Genomic DNA, 27,629 nt, shown 5'->3' with positions numbered 1-27,629 from the left:
CCACAGGAAATCCTTTTAACATATTTGTTTCACTAAAACGTGTTTTACCAATATTTAATAGATGTTTTATAAGTTTATAGAATGCAGCTACATCAAAGTATTTCAGAAATATAAAATGTGTCTTTTTTTATAATTCTTTAGCAGCACTAGAGTGGAGCAAAGAAGATCTGCAGCACTGAGAAGACAAAAACAAAAAAAAAAGATTCAAAAATGACTTTGCTGCACATCCATCTGTACTTGACTGGCTTGGGACTCTGGGTCATACAGAAGTCCAGTTCGCTGGTGCTCACCAATGCGAGTGAACTGCTCTATCCAACCAACAGAACTGAGGCAGACCTTACATATGGCAGTGGGTTTCCACGAATCAGACGAAGGCGCTACATTTCTCCGCGGGACATGAGCGCTCTCTTGGACTACCATAACCATGTGAGATCACAAGTCTTTCCCCCGGCAGCAAACATGGAGTACATGGTGAGTAAAGAGTTAAAAATTATAGTATTAGCAATGATAATTCAATTTTCTGTAACATTCATCAAACTGAATTGTCTCTAAGCACTAACATGGTAGTTGCTATGATTACACAACTCAATAGCACTCATCCAGTAAAGATTTTCAGCCAAACACATGGTCAATCATTGGTCATCCATGGGCGGGTTTTGGCAAAATTGTATACAAGTATAGTTTGTTCATAAATCAAGACTGTGCAAAAAATTGCAAAAAGTTATATGACGCAAAATCACAATTTTTTTCAAATGTTTTCCAAATTTGCTAAGAGCAAAGTTGATGGATAATCAATAAAAAATTCAAGCTGAAAAGGGGGTGTTGTGCTAGGGCAGGAACTTTCCCATTGCCTTACAAGACTCTTTTCCCTAACTCTGGTCCCAGGGAGAGAAGGTGATTCATCTGGGCAGCTTGAACTGTCGGTCTCCGCTGTCACCTGAGGGGTTCCAGGGAAAAATCAGGATTCCTTAAAAACAGAAGGATGAAAGGCCTTGAATTTATAAAAAGTGACCTGCAGGTTTCTGTATAGTTGATGAAGCTTCCTCACCAACAAATCACTGAGACAATGTGCATGGTTTGTAATGCCCAGAAAGGATGGATTCATACCAGAATGTCTAGATTTCCAAACGAAATTCAATCTCGATGGAAATATTTTACATACTCAGATCTGTCTAAACTACAGCCATGAGTCATTATTTGTCCTACAACTGACTTTTCAAGACCGCATGTCCATTTAGGTTTAACCATATTCTCTAAAATACATATCTATTTGTAAAACTGATAAAAAGTTAATTTGAAATATGTTGGGATACATGTATAGTTAGTCTTACATTATTTCAATGCTTTACGTTACTTTGCTTGAAATTCGGTCTCTCTTACGAAGACCTGCATATTTTTTAATGGCGATTAATCAGGATTGGCTTTACCGTGGATGCTTTTTGTGTACCTATGTGTTAACCCACACTGCAGTAATCATATGTTTGCATGTGAGTAGGGGAAAGATACTGTCACTTGTCAGAGGTCTCGTAATGCATCATAACTCATCAAAATCTGACTAACTAATTGTACTAGCCTGGGACTCCACCCTGCTTTTATGTTCTTTGACTAATCGTCTATCGGGTAGACACAGTCAGCCTGAGTGCTATCTAGTGGCGGTACCTTAGGGCTGCTACCGACATTCTTGTATGGAGGCGCTGGTTCTTTGCATCAGTGTGTGTTGTGTTGTGTGTTTTTGTGTCTCCAGGTGTGATAGTGCAATAGCATCAGGTGCTGCTGCATGTTTGGGCTGATATACATATGGAGAGCTATCTGTTTACCTGCCTACTGGAACAGCAATGGGTTTTAGTAGTTGAAATGAGGTGCTTGGACAGAGCTCTGGCAGCGGTATACAATCCCACAGAACATAGACAGATCTGGCCCTCATTTCCAATGAATATGTTTACCCTCACCATTACCACAGAACAAAGAAAATGCTTCTTGAATTTTAAAAACAACTTAAACCGGATGAGTGTGCGATTCATACACATGTGCACTTTTGTACAATGCTCTGCAAGTACTCATTAGTAGAGGTGGAAAATATGAAGTTTAATGTCACTTCATGTTCTAGGATCCACTCTTGCGTCAAAGTGTGTGTCAAAATCAACAAGCAGTGCCAAAGCAAACAGGTCTGCCTTCTTATTTAGTGAAACGTGATTGGCAACTTATGGGCAGGCTCTCTGTGCTTGTTTAGGTATTTATGGGCGAACCAATCACAGAAACAGGGGTTATCTGAGTTAATAAATATGGATGGATGAATGCTAGGTGACTGTGTACATGGATGGATGAATTAATGAGAATATATTGCTAAGACACATTCACCCACCCAACGATCCACTCATCAATTTATTCATGCACCCTATCACGCAGTTTCCCATCCCCCACTGAACTATCCAGACAGATACACACACAAATCCCTCATCAATGCGGCAGTACATTAGTTCTTTTTCTAACAGACCAATTGATTTCACCAGTGCTTGTTTACTGCTTTGCCTCCTCTTCCCTTTTTCGCTCCTGCTGCTCTGCAATTACTTGCATTGTAGTCAATGTCTCCTCAAATTGCCTTTGCCTCTTGCCCACTGGTCTTCTCATCACCACCGCTTCACGTCTGCTGTGTGTGGGTCTGTCAGTGTGTCCTTCAACAACCGACTCAAGAAATAAGTAAAAACAACTCAGTAAAAACAGCTGATCTTTAACTTCTGGGAGAGTTGATCTACGATGCATTTGCCCATGTTCACTTCATATAGACAAAGTAAATATCCCCTGTGTTAAAAGTATACGATAAACAGCTGCAAACATCACGGCGTTTTTCAGAGTTCCCAAACTATGGGGCTGAGTAGAGTTCGGCGAGCGAGCAACTCGCCACAAACGTGACGGATGTCCCGTCAGCCTCATGACTAGGAACATTGAATATCACGCACTTGTAATACGGCGAATGCATTGCACCTGGTTTGATTTTAAGAGTTGTACCCTGCAGAAAGCACACTCTTAACACCTAAATAACATAAAGTAATATTTGTTTTAAATCAACGCAGCAGGCTCAGAAAATAGTTATAATCTTAAAAATTGTTTTGGCATTACAAAACAGTGTTTAGATATTTAGGTAGGTGGAGTGTCTTTATACAATTTTGTGACAGGGAACTAACCCACGCCTCTGTAGTGCTAGGTACAACCCCCACTTCTAGGAATTTCAACATAAATAATGCTACATAACCCGTTTTTTTAAAGTAGAGCACACACGTGTGAAGAGATTTGTTGGTACACATCCATTAAAATTCACATTCTGGACGTGCTGGCTCTGCACCTGAATTTTTTTCAGGATTTCTTTTTTATAACAACCAGATGTGGCTGCTTCTGCATCTAATTTCCAATGAGGTTTCTAGGTATTTTTGCCTTGGATTTTGTTTACACTGGTATAAGTATTTAGGTTTGAGCTGTTGTGATTTGGTGTTCCTCTCACCTGGAAGCTTTTGCTCACAGAAATCATAACATATTTGCTTATTGGGGGAACAGAGGTTGAAATGTCAGTGACGATATCTTACGAGTTTTTAGCATTTGCTTAAAAAATATGAAGTTTCCTTTTTTTTAAACAATAGTCAATGGAGGTGATAACATTTTCTAGTGATCCGATCAAAAACCTTGGATAAAAATCAAACATATAATCCTTTGATGAACAAAGAAGTGTTGTAAAGAAGGAAGCACTCTGAACATACTAATAGTTTGTTTTTAAATATCTTTCACACGGATGTATGACGTTACAACGCATACTTTTACCACGCATACCATTACAACGCGGTTTTTACAACGCATACCATTACAACGCATAGCGCTTTGGGGTGCTGGATAGTGAATAGTTTAATTTACTATTCCAACTCCAGACCCCGTGGACACTAGGGAAGGTGTTGGATAGTAAATTAAACGTATTCCCTATCCTAGAGCGCCCCCCCAGCGCAATGCGTTGTAATGGTTTGCATTGTAATTACTGCATTGTAATGGTAGTGCGTGGTAAAAGATTTGTTGTAAAGGTTGTATACCCTTTCACACCCTAAGCGTTGTGAATAACAGGTGTTCTATGACATTACCTAATTTAATGGGTCTCAATGTACCTACACACAAAATAGAAGGCAGAGTAGGACGTGCTGAGATTCAGACTTGTTATGTGCAGGCCACACAGAGGCGCAACTAGAGACAAATTTCGGGGGGCTACAAAAAATTTCGGGGGGGGCTGATTCTTCCAGCAATATGAAGAGTGGAGATGCAGGGGCTCTAAGAAGGGGTGAAAACGCAACAAAGCCTTGTTAGCAGGTAAATGGTCTTTTAAAGACCTGTGAAGTACTCAGTGCAGCTGTGTGTGTGCCCGGGAAGTTGTCTTAGCCGGGCTGACTCACACAACGGGGGGGGGGGTACTGAAGCCCATTGAGCCCAATGGGCGTTGCGCGCCTGAGGCCACAACAGATGTCAGTGTGTTTAGTCGCTGAATCCCCTTCCTGATATACTAGAACACACACAAAGTCAGTGTTGGCTTTGGCGGTGCTTCCAGACAGCCGCGGTCTGTGCAGGTAACAGCGGTGGGGCCGGGTGAGGGGGGATTTCGAGGGACGATGCTGAGAGAAAATGAATTATTTATGTAATTTCCCCTTGGCATTGTCCCTCGAAATCCCCCCTCGACCGGCCCCACCACCCCACGGCTGGTACCTGCACGGACCACAGCTGCTTCCAGAATCGCAAAGCAAGCATCCCAAAGCCAATAGCAGTTAGAGCCTACCCTAAAAAAATATTTTGTTTACTACCAGGATTCCAATCACATGCGTCATATCGGCCCCTCGTCACAAACTGCTCTTTGTAGTACGTTTATTGGTGCTAAAATAGTACAACTCACGTACTAGAAAATGCTGTTCATTAACCTGTGTGCGAAGACCTCCACCTTTGTCGCTCCTATCTTTTCTATCTATGTTTGCAGGTTTACTTCGCCATTCTTGCAGAGATCTCTGCAAACGTACGCAGGAGCTTTTTAGGTTAATGTGGGACGGGCAGCTGGTAATTGGGGAATGCTTACTAATAAACTTTCCCGGGAGAGGTTTAAGCTGGGGTAGGAGGGTTGTAGGGAGGTTTAAGGAGGGGGCATATAAACACCCCCTATAAAAGAGTAAGTCCATTTCGATTCACAAACTGCGCTTCTAACATTAATACAGCTGAAAATGTCCCAAAACAGTCTTAAGTGTACTGCAGTTTCGACAAGGAGTAATTCAAGCCACTAAAACAGAAACACACTTCTATAGAAAATAATTTAGGCAGGGACTTAAAATAGGAAATAATGTAAAAATAAATTAGCTTATTTCAACTTTAAAAATATATATATAAATTTTCTTTATTACTAAAACATACACCATATTAAAAATGAATAATATTTTACTATACCTTTGAATGCAAAAAATAGATTGAACTTTTATTTTTTGGGGCTTTTTTTAAATTCAAATTAATTTTATACCTAAGGTTTAATATATTTTATACATATTAAGCAAGAAATAACCATTGTACTGTAGGTGCATAGATATGAAGTAAATCTTTAAATAAATAATTATACATTAACAAAATATATGTAAATGTATTATTTTTAACATACTTTTCAGATAATAGTCCTGTAACATTTTTGCTCATTTGTTCTAGGTTTAAAACAATATTAAATGATTGTACCCATGTATGCCCATGAAATATTTTTACTAAATTATTTTAAAGCTAAGTAAATATTTGTACTTTCCCCTATAATTTACCATAGGGAGCTGTCCAACCTATTTGTGGAGACTTCCACCTATTTGTGAAAAGTTACTAATGGTCATCTTACACTGATAAACATTGCTCTACCACATGTTTCAGGGCATGGGGACAGTAAAGTGTATCTACGCATGCAAATGTACCTTTGTGAACATGGTCTATTCATGTAGGTTATTTAGGGGTCACCAGGGGTCCCAGCTGCGACCCCGGGCTTGCCTCTTGCTACCCCTGGCCTCAGAAATTGCAAAATCAGTGCCTAGAGCACAGAGGCAGCTCTTTATAATGGATGCTGGTTGGAGCTCCACTTGCCAGGTTTCTGTTCATTTTTTTTATTAATCAAATAGTGAATAATATTATTCACTATTAGTTTAATAAAAAATGGAGTACAATCACTGGAATATGACCCTATCTGGAAGTTAGGGTTAGTAAATGCTGTTAAATGTATGTGTATGCACGCTTGCGGCTGAGAGTGTGTTTATGTGAGTGTGTGTGTGAATGCGTTAGTAGGTGTGAGCATGTGTGCGTGAGTCAAACTTAAGGTCAAATAGCCTGCAATGTCACTTCTGCGACCCCAGGCATTTTGGTGAATTGATGTCAATGGGCATATTGTGTTTGGATGCAAAGTGACGGCCATCTTAGAAAAGTATAACAAAATAACATTGTTATCTAGTTAAAAAATTGCCTTTTTTTCCTAGTTTAAAAGAGTGTAGATTCAACAGACTCTACTTGTAGAAAAGCAGCTATGGCACAAGACTTATTTGTGGTTATTCATTTATTGGTACAGCTGAAGACAAAACCCAAACAAAATAAGTTATGATATGCTATGCAAAAATCCAGAATAAAAATACCTACTGTCAGAACTTCCTTATTATAAATAATTATGGTCAGAAAATTGTAAGGGCACATTAGTATTCCATGTATTTTGAACAATGTTTTTGGCACTACAAGAAGAATACATTTTGTTTCCATAACAGATATCCCTCCCACTAATAAAAAAAATGCCATTTTATTGTACTAAGTGCAACCTGGTAGTGCCACCCTGTGGCTTTTGGATTATTTTACCTTATTAAAGTGCTGGGCTTAATTGTAATTGTGTTATGGCAGTGAAAATGGGAAGTTGGTCGTGCCATAGCAACGATTTTAAAAATAGATTTAGTTTGCAGCAGGGGGATTTACCTGACACCAGAAATAATGAACAAAAGCCTTCCAGTATAGCTTAAAGAGGTATGGCTGAGTATCAGTAAATAGGGGGTACGTGGTTGACAGAAATATTCAGAGTGGATAGATTGGGAGGGCAAAGTTAGAGTTCTCGATGATGTCACTTAGGAAACCTAGTTGACAATTCCTATTTATTTGAGTGTACATTTATGTTATGTACGCCCCTCACCCTCTTACTTAGCTAATGTGAGCAGTGCAGGGCTAGAGGAATTATTTGTGATTCGTGCATAATCTAGTTTCTTTGCATCCAGGACCCCCACCCGATGCATTAGATTCCCCATCACACTTAAATATAAAGAAATGGTTTGGTCTCCTGCCATTCGCCCCACTGCGTATGACATTAACCCCCCCCCCCTCCATCAAACAAATATGAAAAACACCACCCACCTATCCACATTTGACATTGCCCTTGCCCTTACATCCAAACAAATAATAAGTATCAATTGTACTGTCGCCATCCCCATCAGCACTCTGTCATTCCCTTCTCTTGCCCTTCTCCCCGTATAAAGAACACAATACCTGGCATCCTGCCAGCCTCCCATGCCACCTTCTGCATATTCCTTTCCCTCACCTTACCCCATACCCAAAAGCAGCTGCTTGTCGGTAGCAGGAGTACCTGCCGGGCGGTGACGTGGTGAGGGGGAGGGTCAGGGTGGGGGGTAGTAATCTATGGATTACGGAGCTTTACAGGTAAGTAAACATATACATAAATAAAACGAATTTCGTTGCGCGCACGTCATCGCATTTGGGGATGCAGGTACACCCACTACCGACTCCGGCTGCCCAAAGACCTACATGGCTGAACATCTTCACAACATCGTTTAGGATGGCCTAATGCTTACCGAACTCTGTTTTCAAAATCATGCATGCAAGCCTCGTCCCCAATATCTTATCCACTGGTTTGCCATCAATAGCTACTCTTGCAGTACAGCACACCTTCCTCTACTCACTACTGCTTTCATTTTCTCAATTTTCTCCCAATCCTGCTTTCATACAAATTCGTCCAATAAAACCCAAATAATTACATCATTCCAATATTATATTGTTTTCAGCAACTGTAGGAAGCTAAACCCGTTAGCGCGTCGAACATTCCGCCCCAGTGCGGACGTTCGATCGCGCTAACGGGATTCGGACGTCCAACGGTCGTGCACAGCACCAGCGAGGTAGTGCACGCGACGACCGTTGGACGTTCGCAGCACGGAAGGGGTTAATACAATTTCAGTGAACGTTTTGCCAATATTGAAGTACAGGACCATGGCATTGTGGCACGAACAATGCAATCCTGAGTCATAAATGTATGCTATAAATTGTCCTTTAAATGAGTCGGTCCTAAATCATGATTAATCACAGTAACACATCAGCTTTGAACAGTCTGGCAAACACCAAGGGGCTATTTCACGAATATTTTACCATCAATTAATCTCGTAGTACTTCTGAATTCCAAGAGTAAGCCAGGAGTTAGCCAGGAATACTCCTCGCCTACTCATGAAGCTCATGAGTAAATCGCAAGCACTATAAACCACACTAAGGACCAGATTTTGATGTTAGCAGATTAAATACTGTGTCACAAATATGATGGATATTTCGTCTTCCGTTTTACAAGTTCCATTATATGCTATGGAACTTTTAATACTGCGGATGGGTATGTGATATGTTTGTGACGGAGTATCCCATCTGCCAAGATTGTAATCAGGCCTTTTGTAAAATACCAGTCTTTGTGAATTGGAACTAACAACTCTTGTTGCACGCAAGGGTGGAGCGTGCCTTGGGGTTGCACGCGACAACTTCAAGCCTTTAAGCATTACAAATAAATTTGTAGTCTGAGTGCATCCTACCATTTTTGCAGTTATACTAACAACTCTTATGCCTGCATAAGTGCCACTGGCTAACATTCTTCTGCATCTGCCCCAGTGGTCCCGCCAACATGAGTAGCAGTTCTCCAAAATGGAGCAGTAGCAGAAGTGACATTACCCAAGCACGTTGGTCACTGAGGACATCAAAGAGTGTCCCGTTGACCCAGTCTTAGCCATTCAACAGCCCACTGACATAAAGGAACATGAGGCCCCCCCCCCTGCAAGGTACGTGGATGGGGGCCACTCAGGAATCAGTTAGGAGCTCTCGGCCAGAGTACTGTGCTGAGGGGGGCCCCTGGAGGTTGGGGGGGGGCCGCACCGCTGGGGTTTTGGGAGCCTGTGTCATGCCACTGCAACTGCTGTGTATTTGCTGCTAAGAGGCTAATGAAATGGCAAGGAATGCAAATCAAAGAAAATAAACGCTGTTCTTATCGCCCTGTTTGGTTTCTATGGCTTCTGTTGCCTTCATGTCCTCTGATACCAATGGCATCAAGAGCAGAGACATTTATTTGCAAGAGAAGGCAAGCCAGAGATAGCAGATACTACCCCTGGTGACCCCAAATTCACGCCAATGTCCATCATGCTCTACTTGCTACACTGTTGAAAGGTTGTTGGCCATGATGGGTTGCTAGTTCACATGCTTTGACTGCCCTGTGGTGAAACCTTTAAAATGGAGTCTCGACACTTATATCTAGTATCTTCTAGCTATGTCACAACAGCGTTGACTTTGGCAGAGAGCTCTTTTACGTCAATAAATCATGTTGTATTTGCTGTATTTGACCTCTCCCTGACATTTAACAAGGTTTTGATTTCTCTTCCTTGCCAACATAATGTACTCAATTCACATCAGAACTTTGTTAAACTAGATTTATTCTTGTAGCCTCCGGCCAGCCAGCTGCTTCCTTCGCATAGTTCATGCAATACCAAGGACACATAACAGAAAGAAAATCTAAAAATTCCGAACACACTAAAATGTGTTACTACAGAATGTCAGCAAAGGACACACAGGTAGTAGAGGAAGTTTAGTTTCTTGTATTGCAGGCCTACATTGTAAAATATTTTTTATTTAGAATTTGGAACTGACGCAGAAAACAAAGTCAGTACTGCTACCTTGTTGAATGTTGTACAGCACAACTTTTCATTTGATGTGGTCCTTACAGTCACATTCAGGTCACATGGAAATTAGGGGTTATACATAACGGGCTTTAACTCGGGATTTAAGGTGCAGACCCTCTGACTCCGTATCTTACAATATACTCTCATATAATTTACTGTCTTTAAATAAATAAATAAATAAATTGACAACACACTGCAATAAATATAAAGCTTTGCCTTCTATGGTTGTCCTTATAAAAGCAAGAAAGTGATGGATGGAAAGACTGAATGAATTTCAGACACTTCTAGTTACTTGGGCTGCTTTCCAGTCCATTGTTTTCTTGGCCACCATGTCACTCTAAACAGGAACCATGTGTATGCAAATCAAACTTGGTCCTGGTCCAGTAGGAACAGTCCCACCAAACTGCCAGGCCATGCCTCCTCCAGATGGGACCTCAAGCAACTCGTATTTAACCTATTCATGCCTCATCGGTGAAGTGCAGCTTGAGTCCAATGACACACAGAGTACAACTAGTATGACCCAGATCTGGGCCCAGTGATGGGAGCTGGAGGATGCAATTGTTGTCTTCTATGAGCCACATCCATCGTTCACATACCATGCTTTCAAACAAGTAAGTGTTCCTGATCAGTTAAAGGTAATGATAACATGTGGACGGGTATTAATTTCAGTAGATTTTCTGTAGACACATGTTCAATATTCATGATCAATAATGACAAACATATGAAATTACATTTTTGGAAATTTAAAAAGTTGAAAACCATTTAACACATAGGGGCCGCCATCCGCCCCAAGCCAATGACTTAATTTACACATTGAAACCACTGCATTCAGAATGCTCTAATAAAAATAGAGTTCCCTGGATTCCCAGGAGGGTTAATAACTCCCTTGGCTTCTAGCATTTCCAGCTTCCTTTATTTATGTTGCTCCTTCTAGTAACTGATCGAGCCACGGCATTGGCCACTCTGTGTGTGACGCTTACATTGTCCTGCTTTAACTTTCATTGAGATACCAATGAGAGAGACAGGAGCAGACAGAGCAAAGCCAATACTTTGACAAAGGACAGCTAGCACTAGCCTGCCAATCTACTGGGCACATCATCTCTAGATAATGGAGAGACACGGATGGAGTAGGGGGTTGCTTGTGCTCCCAGCTGGAGAGGACCTGGCTAGCAGTTCCCATCCGAGGAAGACCTAGGGGGATTTGCAATTGGCAGGTTTCCAGCTCTAGAGCGCTATAATGGATGATACACAATGGACTGGAACATGACCCTGAGTGATCACCAGAGGCTGAGAATAATTTAAGCAGTACATTCATCACCTTGTTGCTTGCCGCAGTTTTCCAAATTTAAGCCTCATATATTCCTCTAAAATTGTGAGTACCAATCACAACCATGCTTTCCCTTCTTTCCATTTGTCTTTACAAATATAGAGCGCCTAGTTTATCTTGCACCGCGTTGATCAAGTTACTATCTCTGCTCTTTTGAAAATTGAGACTATTGCATCATTCGCTTTACACATGAGTCTATAGATGCTTATATAATCGATAGTAGGCTCAAAAATCTATTAGCATATTTCTATTATCTGGATGAATGCAGAGTAGTATTTCGCCCATAGTCTTTGATCAGTTTTGGTCCAGCAGTGGTGGGTGATGTTATAGGTGGGGAAGGTGGTTAGGTTGGTAGTACGCAGTGGATTCATGGACATGGGAGGTCATGTTCAGACCAGAGCTTCCTGTTCTCCAATCATGCCAACATTTTCAAGTTAGTGCTATTTAGTAGGAGTCATAATGACCTGCGCGATGCACTGATATGTCATCCTATTCCTGAGACATTCAATGGTCTCCCACAATCCACACCATTCTCTCACAGTTCACTGCCATTCTGCCTTGCAGTATCAGGCCAGGACTCAAGCACTTACTGGGTTTACACATTAGACCTCCACAATGACCTCCTCCATGCACTAATAATCCAGTGCTGAGAGGGTAGAACAAGGTGGTAATTGATGAGTGAAGTGAACACATATTGCAGAGAACGTTGCCTCCTTCAGGCTGCAGGTTAACTCTTAATAAAGTAGATAAAGGGACTGAACATTTGCCAAAGATATTTGTATGTGTATATGCTGGGCAGAGGCGCCAACGTGAATAAAGCAGCTTGAGGGTCAATACACTAGCTGAGGAGATTTGTTTGAGTGTTGCACATGCGTATATGCCCATGTACATCATGCACGTTGTAGGATGCAATCTATGTACAAGGAATAGCACTTGTTACAATGCGTACCAATACAACACGTACCATTACAATGCGTGCATTATTAGAGAGCATGTCGGGTTAATTTATCAGCTGTTGATGTTTGCATTTACTGATTAGATAGCATTTTCCATAGCTAGTGATACAGTGAAGATGGTATATGTGCTTCACTGCCAATAGAATGGCTTAGATCAGACGTGCCTAAGCTGAGATCCACAACGCCTGTTCCGGTGGTCCACAACTGTTTAGAAAAATAAATAATAATATATAGTGTCATGCATATTGCTTCGTCTTTCAGAAAAAAAACTAAGATGTGAGAATGTCTTACCTTCCCACTAAATACAAATTTGATATTTGTATATTTGTGTTGGTGAAACAAATACAGGATTTCATAATTTGTGCATTTGTTTGATGTATACTGGGTTCTATATTTTTGTGTATTATCATGAGGATCAAATTGTAGAAATTGCTTAGTCGGGGTCCTCAGCTTCCAGTAATGATTCAGTGGGGTTCCATAGAAATCTAAATGTTAAGAACCAATGGTTACATTTCCCAAGGAAAGATGTGTGTCTTATTTAGGGGGTCACGTGCTCTCTTACCAGTAACACAATTCTAGTTTTCATTTGTCTATTGCTTTGTCTGCTTTATCCTGCAGGTGATAGGTTGTATTGTATTCAGTAGCGACCTGTCCGCTGCCAAAGTTGCGGGGCATGCCGTGCCGGCAGAGGGAGGTGGGGGGAAGGGGTTTAGGTCGGGGAACAATAAAAAATCAAAGGAATAAACTTACCTGCTCGCCGCCGTCTCCGCTCTTCTGTCTTCTGGGAACAAGCTCCCAGAATGCACTGCGGCCAAGCCTGATGCTGCATGAAAGTAGCGTCAGGATTGGCCTGAGCGCCGGCAACTTGCCCCCCAGGCGGACTGGAAGCCTGTGCCAGCTCTCTCCAGACCCAGCAATGCAGCTGGAGAGAGCTTCACTGCGTATGAGAGTTTGGTGAGCCCGTGGCCCCTGGCCAAACACCTCATACGCAATGAAGGGAGTGCCCACCACTCCCCCACCAGCAGTGTCACCCCCTGGACCCGCCCCAAGACTCGTCAGAGTCATGGGGGCGGGTCCAGGGGATTAAAATAAAACGATAATAAAACAGGTTTAGAAACTGTTTTATTATCCCTTTATTTGCTGCTGGTGGAGGGGGCGGCGCTCCTTCGCACTGATAGAGCAACAGCCACTGAGGATTTATCAAAGCTTAGAGCAGTGTGCTGGAGATGGTGGAGCCTGATGCAGAGGTCAGCATAGTGCCCACACCGCCAGCGCTCGCTCCGCATTGCACTTTATACACTTATATACCCAATAAAACTCATGAGACATAATTGTGGGTAAACGGTGCTGCAGGTTTATTTCGTACAAACAGGTAGTTGTTAAGGTGGGTCATCTTACAGGCGATCCAATGCGGCAGCCCCTCGCTGACCCGCATGCCTAAGGAGCCATCTTGCACGGCGAGTCGATGCTCTGACGGTGCAGTAAATTACCATTTCGTTATACTCCCGCCCCCCCTGTCAGGGCGGAGCGATGAGGCACACCCCCGGTCGGTTCAGGCCCCCCGACCGCCCGAAGGACTAACGGGGCGCCGACGCTGTTTCCTGGGCCTCCTTCGGCTCCAGGTGCTTGGCTCAGGCACCCTTACTGTGCCAGGCAGAGGTATCTAGACTGTATCCTTCTGCCGCAGAGGTACCCTTACTGTCCATCTGCTTCCAGATCGCCCTGTGACTCCGCCTGCAAGACAAAACATAACCATTAAAAATTCACAACTTTCACCCTACCGCTCTGCAGCTGGGTCAGAGGTCAGGGTGGGATTAGCGCAGAGCCTAGGGGAATCCAGGCGCGGGGAGAGAGGCCGAGCCAAGGTGCTGCGCCCTTTTAAACTGCGAGGAACGCCCCCATCCCGGGGTGAGCCCTCCCTATTGGCTGATAGCTCAGGGAGGGGGCCATGCTAAGGGCTCTGCTCGCCTGTCGTGTGGGACTAGGGCGCTGTCCCGCCCATGCTCCCCTGCGTGTCACGCGGTCAGCGGCATAGTGCCCACACCGCCAGCGCTCGCTCCGCATTGCACTTTATACACTTATATACCCAATAAAACTCATGAGACATAATTGTGGGTAAACGGTGCTGCAGGTTTATTTCGTACAAACAGGTAGTTGTTAAGGTGGGTCATCTTACAGGCGATCCAATGCGGCAGCCCCTCGCTGACCCGCATGCCTAAGGAGCCATCTTGCACGGCGAGTCGATGCTCTGACGGTGCAGTAAATTACCATTTCGTTATACTCCCGCCCCCCCTGTCAGGGCGGAGCGATGAGGCACACCCCCGGTCGGTTCAGGCCCCCCGACCACCCGAAGGACTAACGGGGCGCCGACGCTGTTTCCTGGGCCTCCTTCGGCTCCAGGTGCTTGGCTCAGGCACCCTTACTGTGCCAGGCAGAGGTATCTAGACTGTATCCTTCTGCCGCAGAGGTACCCTTACTGTCCATCTGCTTCCAGATCGCCCTGTGACTCCGCCACAGCTCTGGAGGAGGCCTCCGTTGATGACAGAGCCCCCCACCCACCTTGCTACTTTCGCTGTTTATCATAGTACCCTTCCGTCTCTTCTTTGTATTGGTACCTGCCCAATGAGGATTTCTCAGATATGGTTCTCAGGTCATGCTCTCAATTACATAGGCCACACCACTTATGGAGATTTCTTAGGACGGTTCATAAATCACGCCCTTAGTTACATAGCCCAACCTCTTATGGGGATTGCTTAGCTACGGTTCTTAGGCCACGCCCCTTGTTACATAGGCCACACCCCTCTTACAGCGATGCCTTTGATACAGCTAGTTGTTTTTTATCCGGACATATTACACTGGGGGTCAGCACGAGACTATTTGCATCATTGTATCCGCTGAATGGAAAGCCAGGTAGCTGTAATAGTCATGACAGTGAATGTCTTGGCAAATCCCTGCATGATTATTACTTGGGATTGGTTAGAGCACATACTAGCAGATGCCCATAATCGTCAAATGTCATTCCCAGTTCTTAGTTTAAGTGTTTGACATTATTGCAGTGCTCTCCTTGTACCTGTGTAAGGTACACTTTGGTACATGCCACGCCACTCCTCTCCTATAACACACTGTTTGCTATTACTCACGTGTTGTTCGCCTTTGCACTTGCACAAGTGTCACCGTTGCCTTCGTAACGTTTGTACTTGTACCTGGACGTCTAGCATGTATTGCAGTATTTTACCTCCAATTATACTGTATTTTCCCTTGTACCCTGCACACTGTTGTACTGTTTGCTACCTACTGTGTTTCGTTTATTCACAATTGTCACTCTTACATCATGTAACTTGTCTGCACTCCTTCCCCTATACCCACCAGCAGGACCTCCAAGCATTATTCTTGGTGATGGAGCTACATCTTAAGTGGCAAGGCAGATGTTGTAGACAAGGTGCTGCGCCCTTTTAAACTGCGAGGAACGCCCCCATCCCGGGGTGAGCCCTCCCTATTGGCTGATAGCTCAGGGAGGGGGCCATGCTAAGGGCTCTGCTCGCCCGTCGTGTGGGACTAGGGCGCTGTCCCGCCCATGCTCCCCTGCGTGTCACGCGGTCAGCTGCATTTAATCAGCAGCTCTTCAATTTCAATACCCGTTTGCTCATCTTCCTAAGAGTCGTGTGTGCATAGTAGGTCGACCGTGCTAAGCCTTACAGAAGCTCTTTACCGCTTCTAGGTGATGCTAATACACATATGTTTATAACATAGGTCTCACAAACTTTTGTGTCTTTAGTCTGCTCTAGGTACGTGAATGTGAAACCAGAATACACATTCCCTGTTTCAACCTTTTCAAGACAAAAAAATGTGGGCCCTATTTGTCCAAAGAGCAGAAAATATGCTGAATTTAAAGAGAAATATTAACCCATTGCTCGTCTCTCCCATTACTGCAAAGCTGTTTTGGCAATTTGCGAATAAACAGATGATAAAACAAAAACTGATACTGCCAATTTTGTTCTGTGAAGTGAAAACGTTTTTGCCAGTCTTCAACAATACACAAGGTTGGCACAGCATGGATAGAAACAGGGCAAGCTATTTTAGCAAAAGAACAGGTACATATCTAGCAACTGCTGCAGCAGAACTGCAAAACTCTAATGCACCCACACGCAAAAACGCACACACACACACACACGTACTATTACTTCCCTATTGGTTTTAGCATTACAAGCAAGTTCAAAGAGAAAGGTACACGTCTAACATGCGGTATCAGCGCAAGTTTCGCACACAGGGCCGGACTGGGAACAGAAACCGGCCCTGGCACACTGCTCAGCCATCACCCCCTGGGGTGAGGGGGAGTGCAGCAAAGCAGTGTGCGAGGGCCGGTTTAGGTCGAAGTATGAAGTCATGGCAGAGAAGGGAAGAGAGGAGTAACAGGAGGTGGCACATTCATCAGTAAGGTACAGGCGGGTATATCTCAGTTGAAGATCAAATCCTGTTAGCTGAAAGTCTGATGTCAGTGTCCATTCAGATGGTTCCTACATTGGTGGAAAGGTCTTCTCATCAACATAGACCCCATCCTCATGGTCACATGGGTGTTCTGGCTTCCTCAGGCCTGTGGACCACCTCACTAAGATGAATTTGCAGAGGCAGCCAGCCAGTAAAGATGCAATGGAAACTGTACCTCACCACCCAGTGCCGTGGCTCAATACAGCAAGCATATGCTAGAGGGCACAAAGAGCCCATTATGCACAAACAAAAGGCGAAGAAGGAAGGATACAGCGCTTTAAGTCAATTCCTCAACAAGCGACTCTCTTCACCACCTAGAATAACTTCCCTAACCTTGTGTGACTGCACCACTAGGGCCAAAACATGCCAATTGGAAAGTTGTTTTCTAGGGACAGAACACAAGAAACCCAGATCTAACATCTCAAAGGAAAGCTTTTAAAACTTTTGACTATTCACCTCACTTCTTATCCAGCTCCTATTTAGCTCAGAGTTGGATACCCAACACCTCAAGCCTAATTTAGAGTTTGGCAGGAGGGTACTCCATCACAATGGTGACTGATATACCACCCACCTTACTATAAGTGCATTAATGCACTCGTAATATAGGGGGCTGATATATCAGTCTCATGAGTACCAGTCACCCAATGTCTAAATCAGCTCCAAGGCCTCAAACGTAACACCAAACCAAGGATTTATAGGGAAGTGCCAAGGATTTATAGGGAAGTGCCAATGATTTATAGGGAAGTGGGTGTACCATTCAGACATATACCCTTGTGGGCTTAGTCTGTGTCCAGCTAGTCACTCTCTCCTCAATTAGGCAGTACCTTCCCTGAAGGTGCTTCATTCCGGCTTACTTTCCTCCATCTTCAGGCAGTAGCTGTTGATGCTTGCTGATTCAAAAGAAGAGCAGCAGCAAACCATGGAAAGGCCTCTAATCTTTTTCGTTGTTCAGCAGCAACTACATCTGTAGTGAGTCTTGCCGCTGGCTGCGCTACCTGTGGTCTTCGCTGTGTAAGGTCTAGAGAGTCTAGTGGAATAAGCAGCTAGAGTGGACTGAAGGCATAAGAGAGGTTTAATACCCTCACAACAAAGCCATATTTTAAAGTGTACTCAATCTGTGCCCCCTTTCCTCCTAAAATGCTATCCGTGGTTGAATGGGCTGTTGGTTGGAATCTGTTTAAAAATGTATTGATGGTTCATTCAAAATTTTGGGTCCCCAAACTAGGAAAATACTCTTCCCTTGGGCTCTTCTGCAAAAATTGCACTTTTTAATCCCACATCTCCAAACCTCCTCCAGCTGCGATCTTGAAACTCACAAAACCGTCCACTGAGATAAATGATGGTGATACTTTCTAATGGAAAATGTCAGATGTTGAACACACTTCAGAGTGCTGTGACTCGCAACAGTACAATTGTTGGCTCTTTCTGGTAAGGGAAGTTGCAGCGGACCAGAAAGGATGGATTATGTTGTTGAGAGTAAAACATACTCATCTGGATTTTCTTTCTGCGAGTTGTACGCTTATTTACATCTCGATCCCTAGTTGTTGCAGCGGTCACTATGCAAATTGATAAAAGGAATTCAGAATTAGTGTAGGATGACCCGTTGCAGATCAATCAAACATTTCTAAACCGGTTTCCCACACTAATGTCTTCTTTTATAAGTGTTGCATGGTAACGTGCAAAGCTGAGTCCTGAACCTATTTAAACACAGCAGAACAGCTGCTTCTTCCACTAGATTTTTTCGTGTAAACGTTGCTCTTGTTCCTGGGCAGGTTCAGCTGACAGTTAAACGCTCTACAAGAGGATAGACTCTAAGAATATGCGTGATCTAGTTGAACGCTAGTGATAAATCAAATCCATTAATAACAGCTGCATAGGCCTCACTTTAATGTGTGAGATAGAGCTGCCTATCTGAAGTGTTGGTGGTGCCAAGAATAAAATGATCTATCCTGTAATGCATCTTAATATATTCCAGTGTTTTAAAGCACTTGGCTACCCCAAGGCTTCTTGGCACTAGTTAAATGCTTTTAATTGTGACTGTGAACTGATCCATGCTCAGGTTTTGCAGACTAAGGGGCTCATTAGGATTGCGGATTTTCTGGATCCTCCGGGCCGGCGGAAGCCACCGCCGGCCCGGAGGATGCAGAAAATCCGCTGCGGACCCACAAAAGATCCACCGCCACATTAGGATGGCTAATGGGTCCCGGTTTCAGTCCGCTGCTTTTCCGCCGCGGTTGGCTTACCACCGCGGCGGAAAAGCTCTAATATGGTGACGGTGTCTCTCAGACACCGCCAGCCATATTAGGATGGGTTTTAAAAAATGCCTTTCCGCGGCCGGTTTTCCGCCGTGGAAAAGCGTGTGGAACTTCACTGCAGGGGCCCGTTGCGGGCCCCCTGGGTGAAGGGGAGGTGGGGGGGTGCACATGGGGGTACCTATGGTACCCCCTGCATTTGTATGCAGAAATCGGCAGGCACCGCACGGTGAGTATATGCCGCTATACTTTAACATGAATGAGTCATGTGCACTTCAAGGGTACTTTGCAACAAGATCTGTTATGATACATTTTGCATCAGACACCATTTGAATACAGAGTTAATGAGCGTTTTTCCTGTTTCTAAATATGTACTCATTGTAAGATGGAGGACATATGGGAACATGGGTTCCATCAATACATCCTATTACATGAGGAAATAGGGCAATGCGGTAAACATTCAATTTGGCTAACTGCAATTCCTGAGCTGTGCGAGTTTTTTTGTTTCCATCACATCCAGGAAAGCCTTTAAAAACCTGGAAGGGGATTCTGTGAGATCCTACCTACAGCAGCAATGACACCTTGGTAACTCCCAGAGGCTAAAATATATTGTGAGGAGTGGCATAACACAGTCCCCCACAGCCCCTGTGGTGCGGGGGGCCCCAAAGCTCCATGGGTCCCCCTCAGCACAGTACTCAGAATGGAGAGCTCCCGATTGAGTCTGAAGGGGGCCCCTCTACCTACCTTGCAGGGGGACACCATCAAGTTTTGTTACGCCAGTGGTTGTGAGCATAGTACCTGCACATGGGTGGTTATGGTTTTGCTTCTGAGAGTGTTTCTCTCAAGGTGAGGCCTTACTTCTGCGATTAGATCTAAAATAACAACACTACTCATCCTGTATTCTATCATATATTTCCTCCTCTGTTTGTTGGAAAAGTGTAACCCTCACTCTGAATATCCCTCCCTTCCTGTCTCCTCCTCCTTCTTTGCAGACCTTTGAGAATCCGCATCCTACTTGCAATTACGTACAGCACTTCTATTGTGGGACACACTGATGCATTTTGGGCCTTTTTAAATAGGTTGCACTTGGCTAACACCTGATTAGAGTTGATGTCAATTTGCATGTGCAAAATCCACATTTTGCAATTTGTCAGTCTTTGCGAAAGGTTGAAACATACAATTTATGTATCAGTATTAGGAAATTGGTAAAAGCGACTCACAAACTCTGGTCCCTAAAATTCCAATTCGGTAACTTGTTGCTTAGGTCCATTACCACCCCCTTTTGTACCGCTTAGGTAAAACAGCATAACAAATGCTTTTAGTACATTTGAAATTACATTTTTGCTATCGGTAACCAGTTTGCGACTGGTTACCGGTTTGCCAATGCTTCATACATCTAGCCTTGAGTTTACTCCAATTAGGGTCAACATCCAAGTGATGCACTATACACCCATCTCTAATTTTTTTTATCTGATACAGCATCTATTTGCATTTCACAGAACCGTTAATTTAGTCACCAATGGAATCCTAAGTTAATCACCAATTTATTCCTTACATGACAGCATTAAGTCACCTCGTGGTAAAAAGATTTCTGGAGCACACTGCTGCCCTCAGAATGGATCTTCCCGGCACTAGTTGCAGGTAGGATGACAGCAGTAGCAGAAAAGCAGGTTAGGCTTAGGAGAAGAACAACCATGTGTTTAGTTGTGTCCGAAAGCTTCATGGTGTTGAGGCTCTCTTAGCAAAGGCGGCATAAAGTTTCATAAAGCTGGGGCTAGGACTTGGAAGGAGTGTCCATCCATTCTGGCTCATCTGTGGTGGGATATAGAGGCAAGACCCAGGTCTGCAACACACAAGGCTCTTGTAGGGGCACAAAATTGCATCAAAGAAGCAAGACTTAGACTCCTTTTTATAGAGGAACTTACGGGAAATGCATAGTATTTTAAACCTTGTGCGCTTTTCAACAGGAAGCCAGTGGAGCTTGGAAAAGAGCAGAGAGGCCAAACAGAATTTGGGGAAGGAGAATAGAAGCCTAGCAGCACCAATCTGGATGACCTGCAGTCTGTTCAAGACTGATCTTTTGGCGCCCAGGGTGAGGCTATTATAGGCGTGAGAAGACACAGATTGAACAATCAGTTGTCAAACTTGTAAAGTACAGAATCCTATGATGTATTTTAGGCTTCCGAAGATGCCAAAGTAGTGGCATGCTAGTGTTCTAACCTGGGTTTCAAAGGATAGCGAGTCCTCCATCCATAAACAAAGGTTGTTAACCACTGTCTTAGATTTGAGAGGCACTTCTGGCCACCAATGGACTTCCCATAGGTGGGTGTGTCTGCCCAAAAGAAGGATCTCAGTCTGGCTGGCATTATGTTTTAAGCAATTTTCGTGCATCCAGTTAGCAACAGCTGTTAAACACTTTTTAATTTTCACTGTCACCGGCTGACCCGAGAACAAAGAAATAATTAGCTGAGTATCATTGGCAGAGGACACTGCAGGCCTGGAAAAAAACTTTTATTTAAATCAGTTCAACCTGTGACTTACAAAGGTGGTCGCCAACTCCACGCCTTCTTTTCTTAAGGTCAACCACTGAAGAATGGAGCATGAGTCAACATCATCTCAATGAACACTACTTATTATGCCCAGTCTATAATGAAAGTTTTAAATTAGTTCAAAAACTTTTATTTGTCAATAAGAGTTTAGTATTTTAGTATCTTTTTTCAGATTAGCAATTATATAAATCAGTTTAAAGAAATATCAAGAGAGTGTTGGTTAGTGTCAATGAAGAAAATGACAGCGTTTTCCATAAAGGATATGGTAAACAGTCAGAATATCGAGTTTTTATTGTCGACTTGCACTAATATTGAGTGCAAAATATCAAAGTACAAAAATATCCACTGTCAGAATATCGTGGTAAAAAATATCGAGTCTACGGTAAGTTATATCGTTTTTAACAATATCAAAGTCATTATTATCATTAAAAAAATATCGAAGTAGTTAATGTCATATGCAAAAATATAGTTGTTAAAAATATCATTTTTTATTTAGTGTTATGTATTTGGTATGTATTTTAAATGTATGTGTTCTATTTTTTTGTTTAAGTATTGCATTTGTTTTTTAATATATGAATTACAGTTTTTGGAGTTATTAATTTTAGTTCCGTAGTGTGTTGTGGGTTTATAGGGGAATAGGGTGGGAAGTAATTTAATTATAATTAATTAATTTATATTTGTTGTAATTAATTATTATTTATGCATTTAATATTTATTATCGTGTGATTAATTTATTAATAATTATTATTAATTAATTGGTAATTATGTTAATTTTGCCATTTTTTTAGGAGCAGGTTGTGGGTTGATAAGGCAGTAGGGTGGGAATTAATTTAATTTTAGTACCTTTTTTACTATTTATAATATAATATTTATTTAATGTTATTTTATAGTGTTAATTGTGTAAATTAATTTATAATTAATTGTTTTTATTTTGCTTGTTAATTGTTATAAATTAACTAATTAATTGTTAATTAATTATGTTAATCGTGTCATGTTTTACAACATTGATGGTGTCATTTATAGGGGAATATGATGGGAGGTAAATTATTTATAATTAATTAATTAATTGTTAATTAATGCTAATTGATTAATTAAATATTTAATATGCTAATTGTGAAATAATTTTAAATGTGAGATTTATGGGGTTTATGGTTGTAAATATTGGGAAGAATTAAAAAAAAATTAATGATTTGTTGTTAGTTTTTATTAATTTTAATAATGTAAAATAAGTTATGGAAATTGTGTAAATATTTTTAGGTGTGTGTTTTGGTGTTTGTTGGGGTGGACGGTGGAAAGTAATTTGAGGATTTAGGTTCAATAGCTGTTATCTTTGGTTTTATCCCCTCCACTATCCAACACTTCCACTACTGTTGCACTCTCTGGAGTGGGAATAGTCATTTCTATCCCTCCGCTATCCAACACTTTCCCTACTGTTGCACTTGCTGGAGTGGGAATAGTAAATCATTCCCCTCCGCTATCAACACTTTCCCTACTGTTGCACTTGCTGGAGTGGGAATAGTAATTTTTACCCCTCCGCTATCCAGCATTTTCCCTACTGTCACACTTGCTGTAGTGGAAGTAGTAATTTTTACCCCTACACTATACAAAACACTTTCCATACTGTTGCACTAGCTGGAGTGGGGATAGTCATTTTTGCCCCTGCACCATCCAACACTTTACCTACTGTTGTACTCCCAGGATAGGAATAGTGGGAATAGTAATTATTACCCCCTCACTATCCAACACTTTTCCTACTGTTGCACTCATTGGAGTGGGAATAGTACATTATTCCCATCTGCTATTCAACACTTTCCCTACTGTTGCATTAATTGGAGTGGGAATAGTAAATTATTCCTCTCCGCTATCCAACACTTTCCCTACTGTTGCACTCATTGGAGTGGGAATAGTAAATTATTCCCCTCTGCTATACAACACTTTCCCTACTGTTGCACTCGCTGGAGTGGGAATAGTAAATTATTCCTCTCACCTATCCAACACTTTCCCTACTGTTGCACTCGGTTGCGTGGGAATAGTAATTTATTCACCTCCGCTATGTAACACTTTACCTACTGTTGCACTTAATGTAGTGTAAAATGTAGTTTTATTAGGTCTCGCGACCTATCAATGCGCGAAAGCGCATTGAGTGGAGGGAGAATTCATGTCCTCAAAACGCTCGTGAAACCAAGGGTTTCGTTCGTGCAGTTTTGTTTAAGTTCACGTGAATCACGTGACCAAACAAGCATGCGCATCAGCCTCCCTCCCTCCTTTCACGGCCGCACAGCACATCAAAGGGCTTCTGCCAGCATGTGCTGTGCGGCTTCTCCTCCCCTAATTATTCATGGCTGGCCGGCCGGCCGTACTTTCAGTTTCCCGGCCGCTCATCTTCTCGCTTGTTAGGGTTGCAGTGGAAAATAGTGTTTGCAGTCTTGGTTAACATTACTTGCCCCACAAGCTTTAACATGCTTCAATGCCAATCATTTTCCCAAAAAGTAGCACCCAATATTAACTAAGCAAGGCTTCCCACAAGTTAGCGATTTGTATTTATTGCCCTAGTCTGTTTTTGGTTCCAGCTGCCTTTGACCCCGAATAACCGTCTCCTGAGGCTCGCATGAGTGCACTTAACATGGATAGTTAGTCGCAGCACTACGGCGCGAAGACCGAAGTTGATTTCTGCTTTACAGGCCTTCAATAGAGTCCCTATTGATTGGAGACTACAGAGGCCAACCACCCAGTAAACACAACAAACACAGAATCAATATTTTTCCCCAAGGATTGATGTCTCACAAGCAGCGTATCAACAGATACAAAAATGTAGCGCCTGGAACACGGCAACGCCACACAAGCGCTCAATCGAACCTTCTGCACATTAGCCCTTGATGAAGTGTAGAAATGGCATCTGATTTTCGAAGTTGCCGTCTCACCCTAACGCAGTTTTCATGGGAGTTAAGTTATCAGCAACACAAGTTGCCATCTCACCCTAACGCGGTTTTCATGGGAGTTAAGTTATCAGCAACACTCTAATACCCTGCAGTTAAAAGGTACCCTTGTTACTATGGAGATCCATTCCCTGCCGCTTCATGGCACGTTATGCACTTGACAGACCCCTGCACACTGCCAGGGGCTGCTATTCACCAGCCTAACACGCAGCGGAGCTTTCATAGTGGACACCACAGCGCATCCTTACAATAAAAAAAAAACAAGTACAGCACGAGCGAGCAGATCCTTTGCACATAACAGGGCACTGTAGCCTGCAGTAATAGTAGACTCGATCCTCACATGATGAAATCTTAGCAAGCGAAAACATTCTTACAAGCACAGAGTGTTTAACAAGAACGGAGATCAACAAAAACAGAGGTGCGGATTATGGCGGTTCAAGTTGAGTGCCTAGATTGACAAGCTCGTATAAGGCAGCCATCTTGTGCACAAATGACGCTTCTGATCTCTAGTTCTTGTCACACAGTATTTAAGTGGCAGAATTCTAGGCTTGCTGTGATTAGACCTGTGTGGAGCGCACTCTAACAGGTTAAAAGTCGCCCATATCACATGGGTAAACCCACTGGACGTTTCTCTGTCAGGTAGCACAAAGTCTGAGGCTAAAGTTACACTCGACTCCCGGTGCTGCTTGCGCTTTGATGGGTCTGGTGCCCCGTTAACCCTCCGAAACCCTTTCTTGTAACTCGTATATTTGGATGTGACTGTCAGAAGACATAGCGTGCTCAAAAAACCTCCTACAACATGTGTATGTACAGAGAGAGCGATATAGGTAGGTGGTCTTGGTTGAGACATTCACGTTCACACCTAGAGCACAAGGCAGAGGCGGGACACTGTGTGGGTTATTTCATCCAATAACTGGGCAGAAGCAGGACATTTGAAATAATATCCAAACCTTTAATGCAAATGAATTTCGCACAGTTAGTGTATTTGTATCATGTGTACAACTCACGCTCCACTGGAGCAGAGGAGCGTCGCCGCACTTTTAACCCCCCCCCCCTAAAGCCCTAGAGATGAAAAATAAAATGGTAATTACCAATTTATTTTTCATGCCCTGTCCTGAACACAGTGTCAGGACGGGGGCGCTGCTGAGTGACTGCTGCATGTCACTCAGCAGGGAGGAGGGAGGGCTGGCTAATGCACTGTTAAAAATGTGCATGCCGTCTTGGGCACCCAGCCACACACGTGCAATTTAAACCTCTTGGGTTGAGAGTCAGTGCAGGCCACCAGGGCACTGTGGAGCGCCACGAGGCAAGAGTCCTTGGTGTGCAGAGTCCCGCATTGATGCCGCTCCCCGCCCCCATCAGACCTGGCGAGAGCTTCACACTTCAATGGAATGCTATCCCCCGCCCCCATGCCTCTTCTCTCACCCTTTCTCTTCTCCGTGATGCTTCTCCAGCGCGGCTTGGCCCGTTCCCTCCCACTCGCTCGTATCCCGCCCCCCCAACAGGCTCTACTGCACAGTCAACACAGAAATCGTACAATTGGGGATTGCATGTTGTTTAAAGACAAACAGTTAGAGAATCTGCACTTGCATTTATATTATTTTTAAAGGAAACTTAACACGAAATGCAAATGTGCCCAGACAGCGTGTGATTTTTAAAAAAAAACTAAATCCAGAGACAATTTTGGAATGCGTGTCTGTAGGCAACTTTGTAACACATCACCTGTTTGGTTTTTACACTGCGCTTAACGCAACATACACTCCAAATACCACTCAGTGCCACATAATTACATGCCACACAATTACACTCTACTGAATACAACATAAACTACACACAATACCACTCAGTGCCACATAATTATATGCTACATAATTACACTGCGCTCAACGGAACATACACTCCAAATACCACTCAGCGCCACATAATTACACGCCACATAATTACACTGCACTCAATGCAACATACACTCCAAATCCCACTCAGTGCCACATAATTACACGCCACATAATTACACTGCACTCAATGGAACATACACTCCAAATACCACTCAGTGCCACATAGTTATATGCAACATAATTACACTGCACTCAATGCAACATACACTCCAAATACCACACAGTGCCACATAATTACACGGCACATAATTACACTGCACTCAATGCAACATACACTCCTAATACCACTCAGTGCCACATAATTACACTCCACATAATTACACTGCACTCAATGCAACATACACTCCAAATACCACTCAGTGCCACATAATTATATGCTACATATTTACACTGTGCTCAACGCAACATACACTCCAAATACCACTCCAGGCCACATAATTACACTGCACTCAATACAACATACACTCCAAATACCACTCAGTGCCACTTAGTTACATGCCACATAATTACACTCTATCGCATCACCACAGCATCACTCAGCAGCACCAAGGGGCGCCACCACATCACTCAGCGCCACCACAGCATCTGTGCAACCATTCAACAACAACTGGTTCAAATATGTTCTCTCAATGTTTCAAGCTTTATTACAAATGTCACATAAAGATGTTAATATTTCACTTCTGTTCTTGGATTTTCGTCACAATAAAATACACTGAACATAATCTTCACAAAAGTTATTTACAAAATTTTAATCTATTGCCATTATAAATTACAATAACTTTTATTAATTAAAAAAATTAAAATCAATGGTTATATGTAATATCAATACATCCAAGTAACGTAAATACAACACATATTGCATTACAAATGCTATAGGTGTCACATTTGCGAAAGTTAAAAGTATTGTCTTTGTAAATGACAAAGCTATTAATTTCGCCATTTTCAAAACCAACACATAAATAAAAAATGTGTCATTTACAATACCAATAGCTCAAACTTTCCTAATGCGAGACCTATTGGCAACACCAGTGCTTGATATATATGTTACAGGTGCATGTATATATATGTATTTATAATGTCTTTATATATTTCTAACATTTTATAATATATTAAAATAATTCTTTATTAATTCTTTATTAATTATTATTAAGTAAATGTATATATTACATTTACTATATGTATGTTTAATTTATTTATTTTTGCATTACATTTATTACTTATAATTGTTAACATT

General features: G+C 42.6%; 1 protein-coding gene across 1 annotated transcript in view; it reads left to right on the top strand.

The window, feature by feature from the left end:
• Positions 1 to 210: 210 nt before the first annotated feature.
• R3HDML (R3H domain containing like) overlaps positions 211 to 27,629 on the top strand; it is a 64,250-nt gene continuing 36,831 nt past the window's right edge. The window contains exon 1 of the mRNA XM_086929039.1: positions 211 to 471. Within this exon, the coding sequence (XP_086785165.1) occupies positions 211 to 471 (261 nt within the window). The remainder of the gene's footprint in view (positions 472 to 27,629) is intronic.

This window comes from Lissotriton vulgaris, chromosome 7, assembly GCF_964263255.1.
Source record: "Lissotriton vulgaris chromosome 7, aLisVul1.2, whole genome shotgun sequence".
NCBI classification, from domain to species: domain Eukaryota; kingdom Metazoa; phylum Chordata; class Amphibia; order Caudata; family Salamandridae; genus Lissotriton; species Lissotriton vulgaris.
The sequence above is the reverse complement of the archived record's forward strand: the minus strand, read 5'-3'. Positions and strand labels throughout refer to the sequence as shown.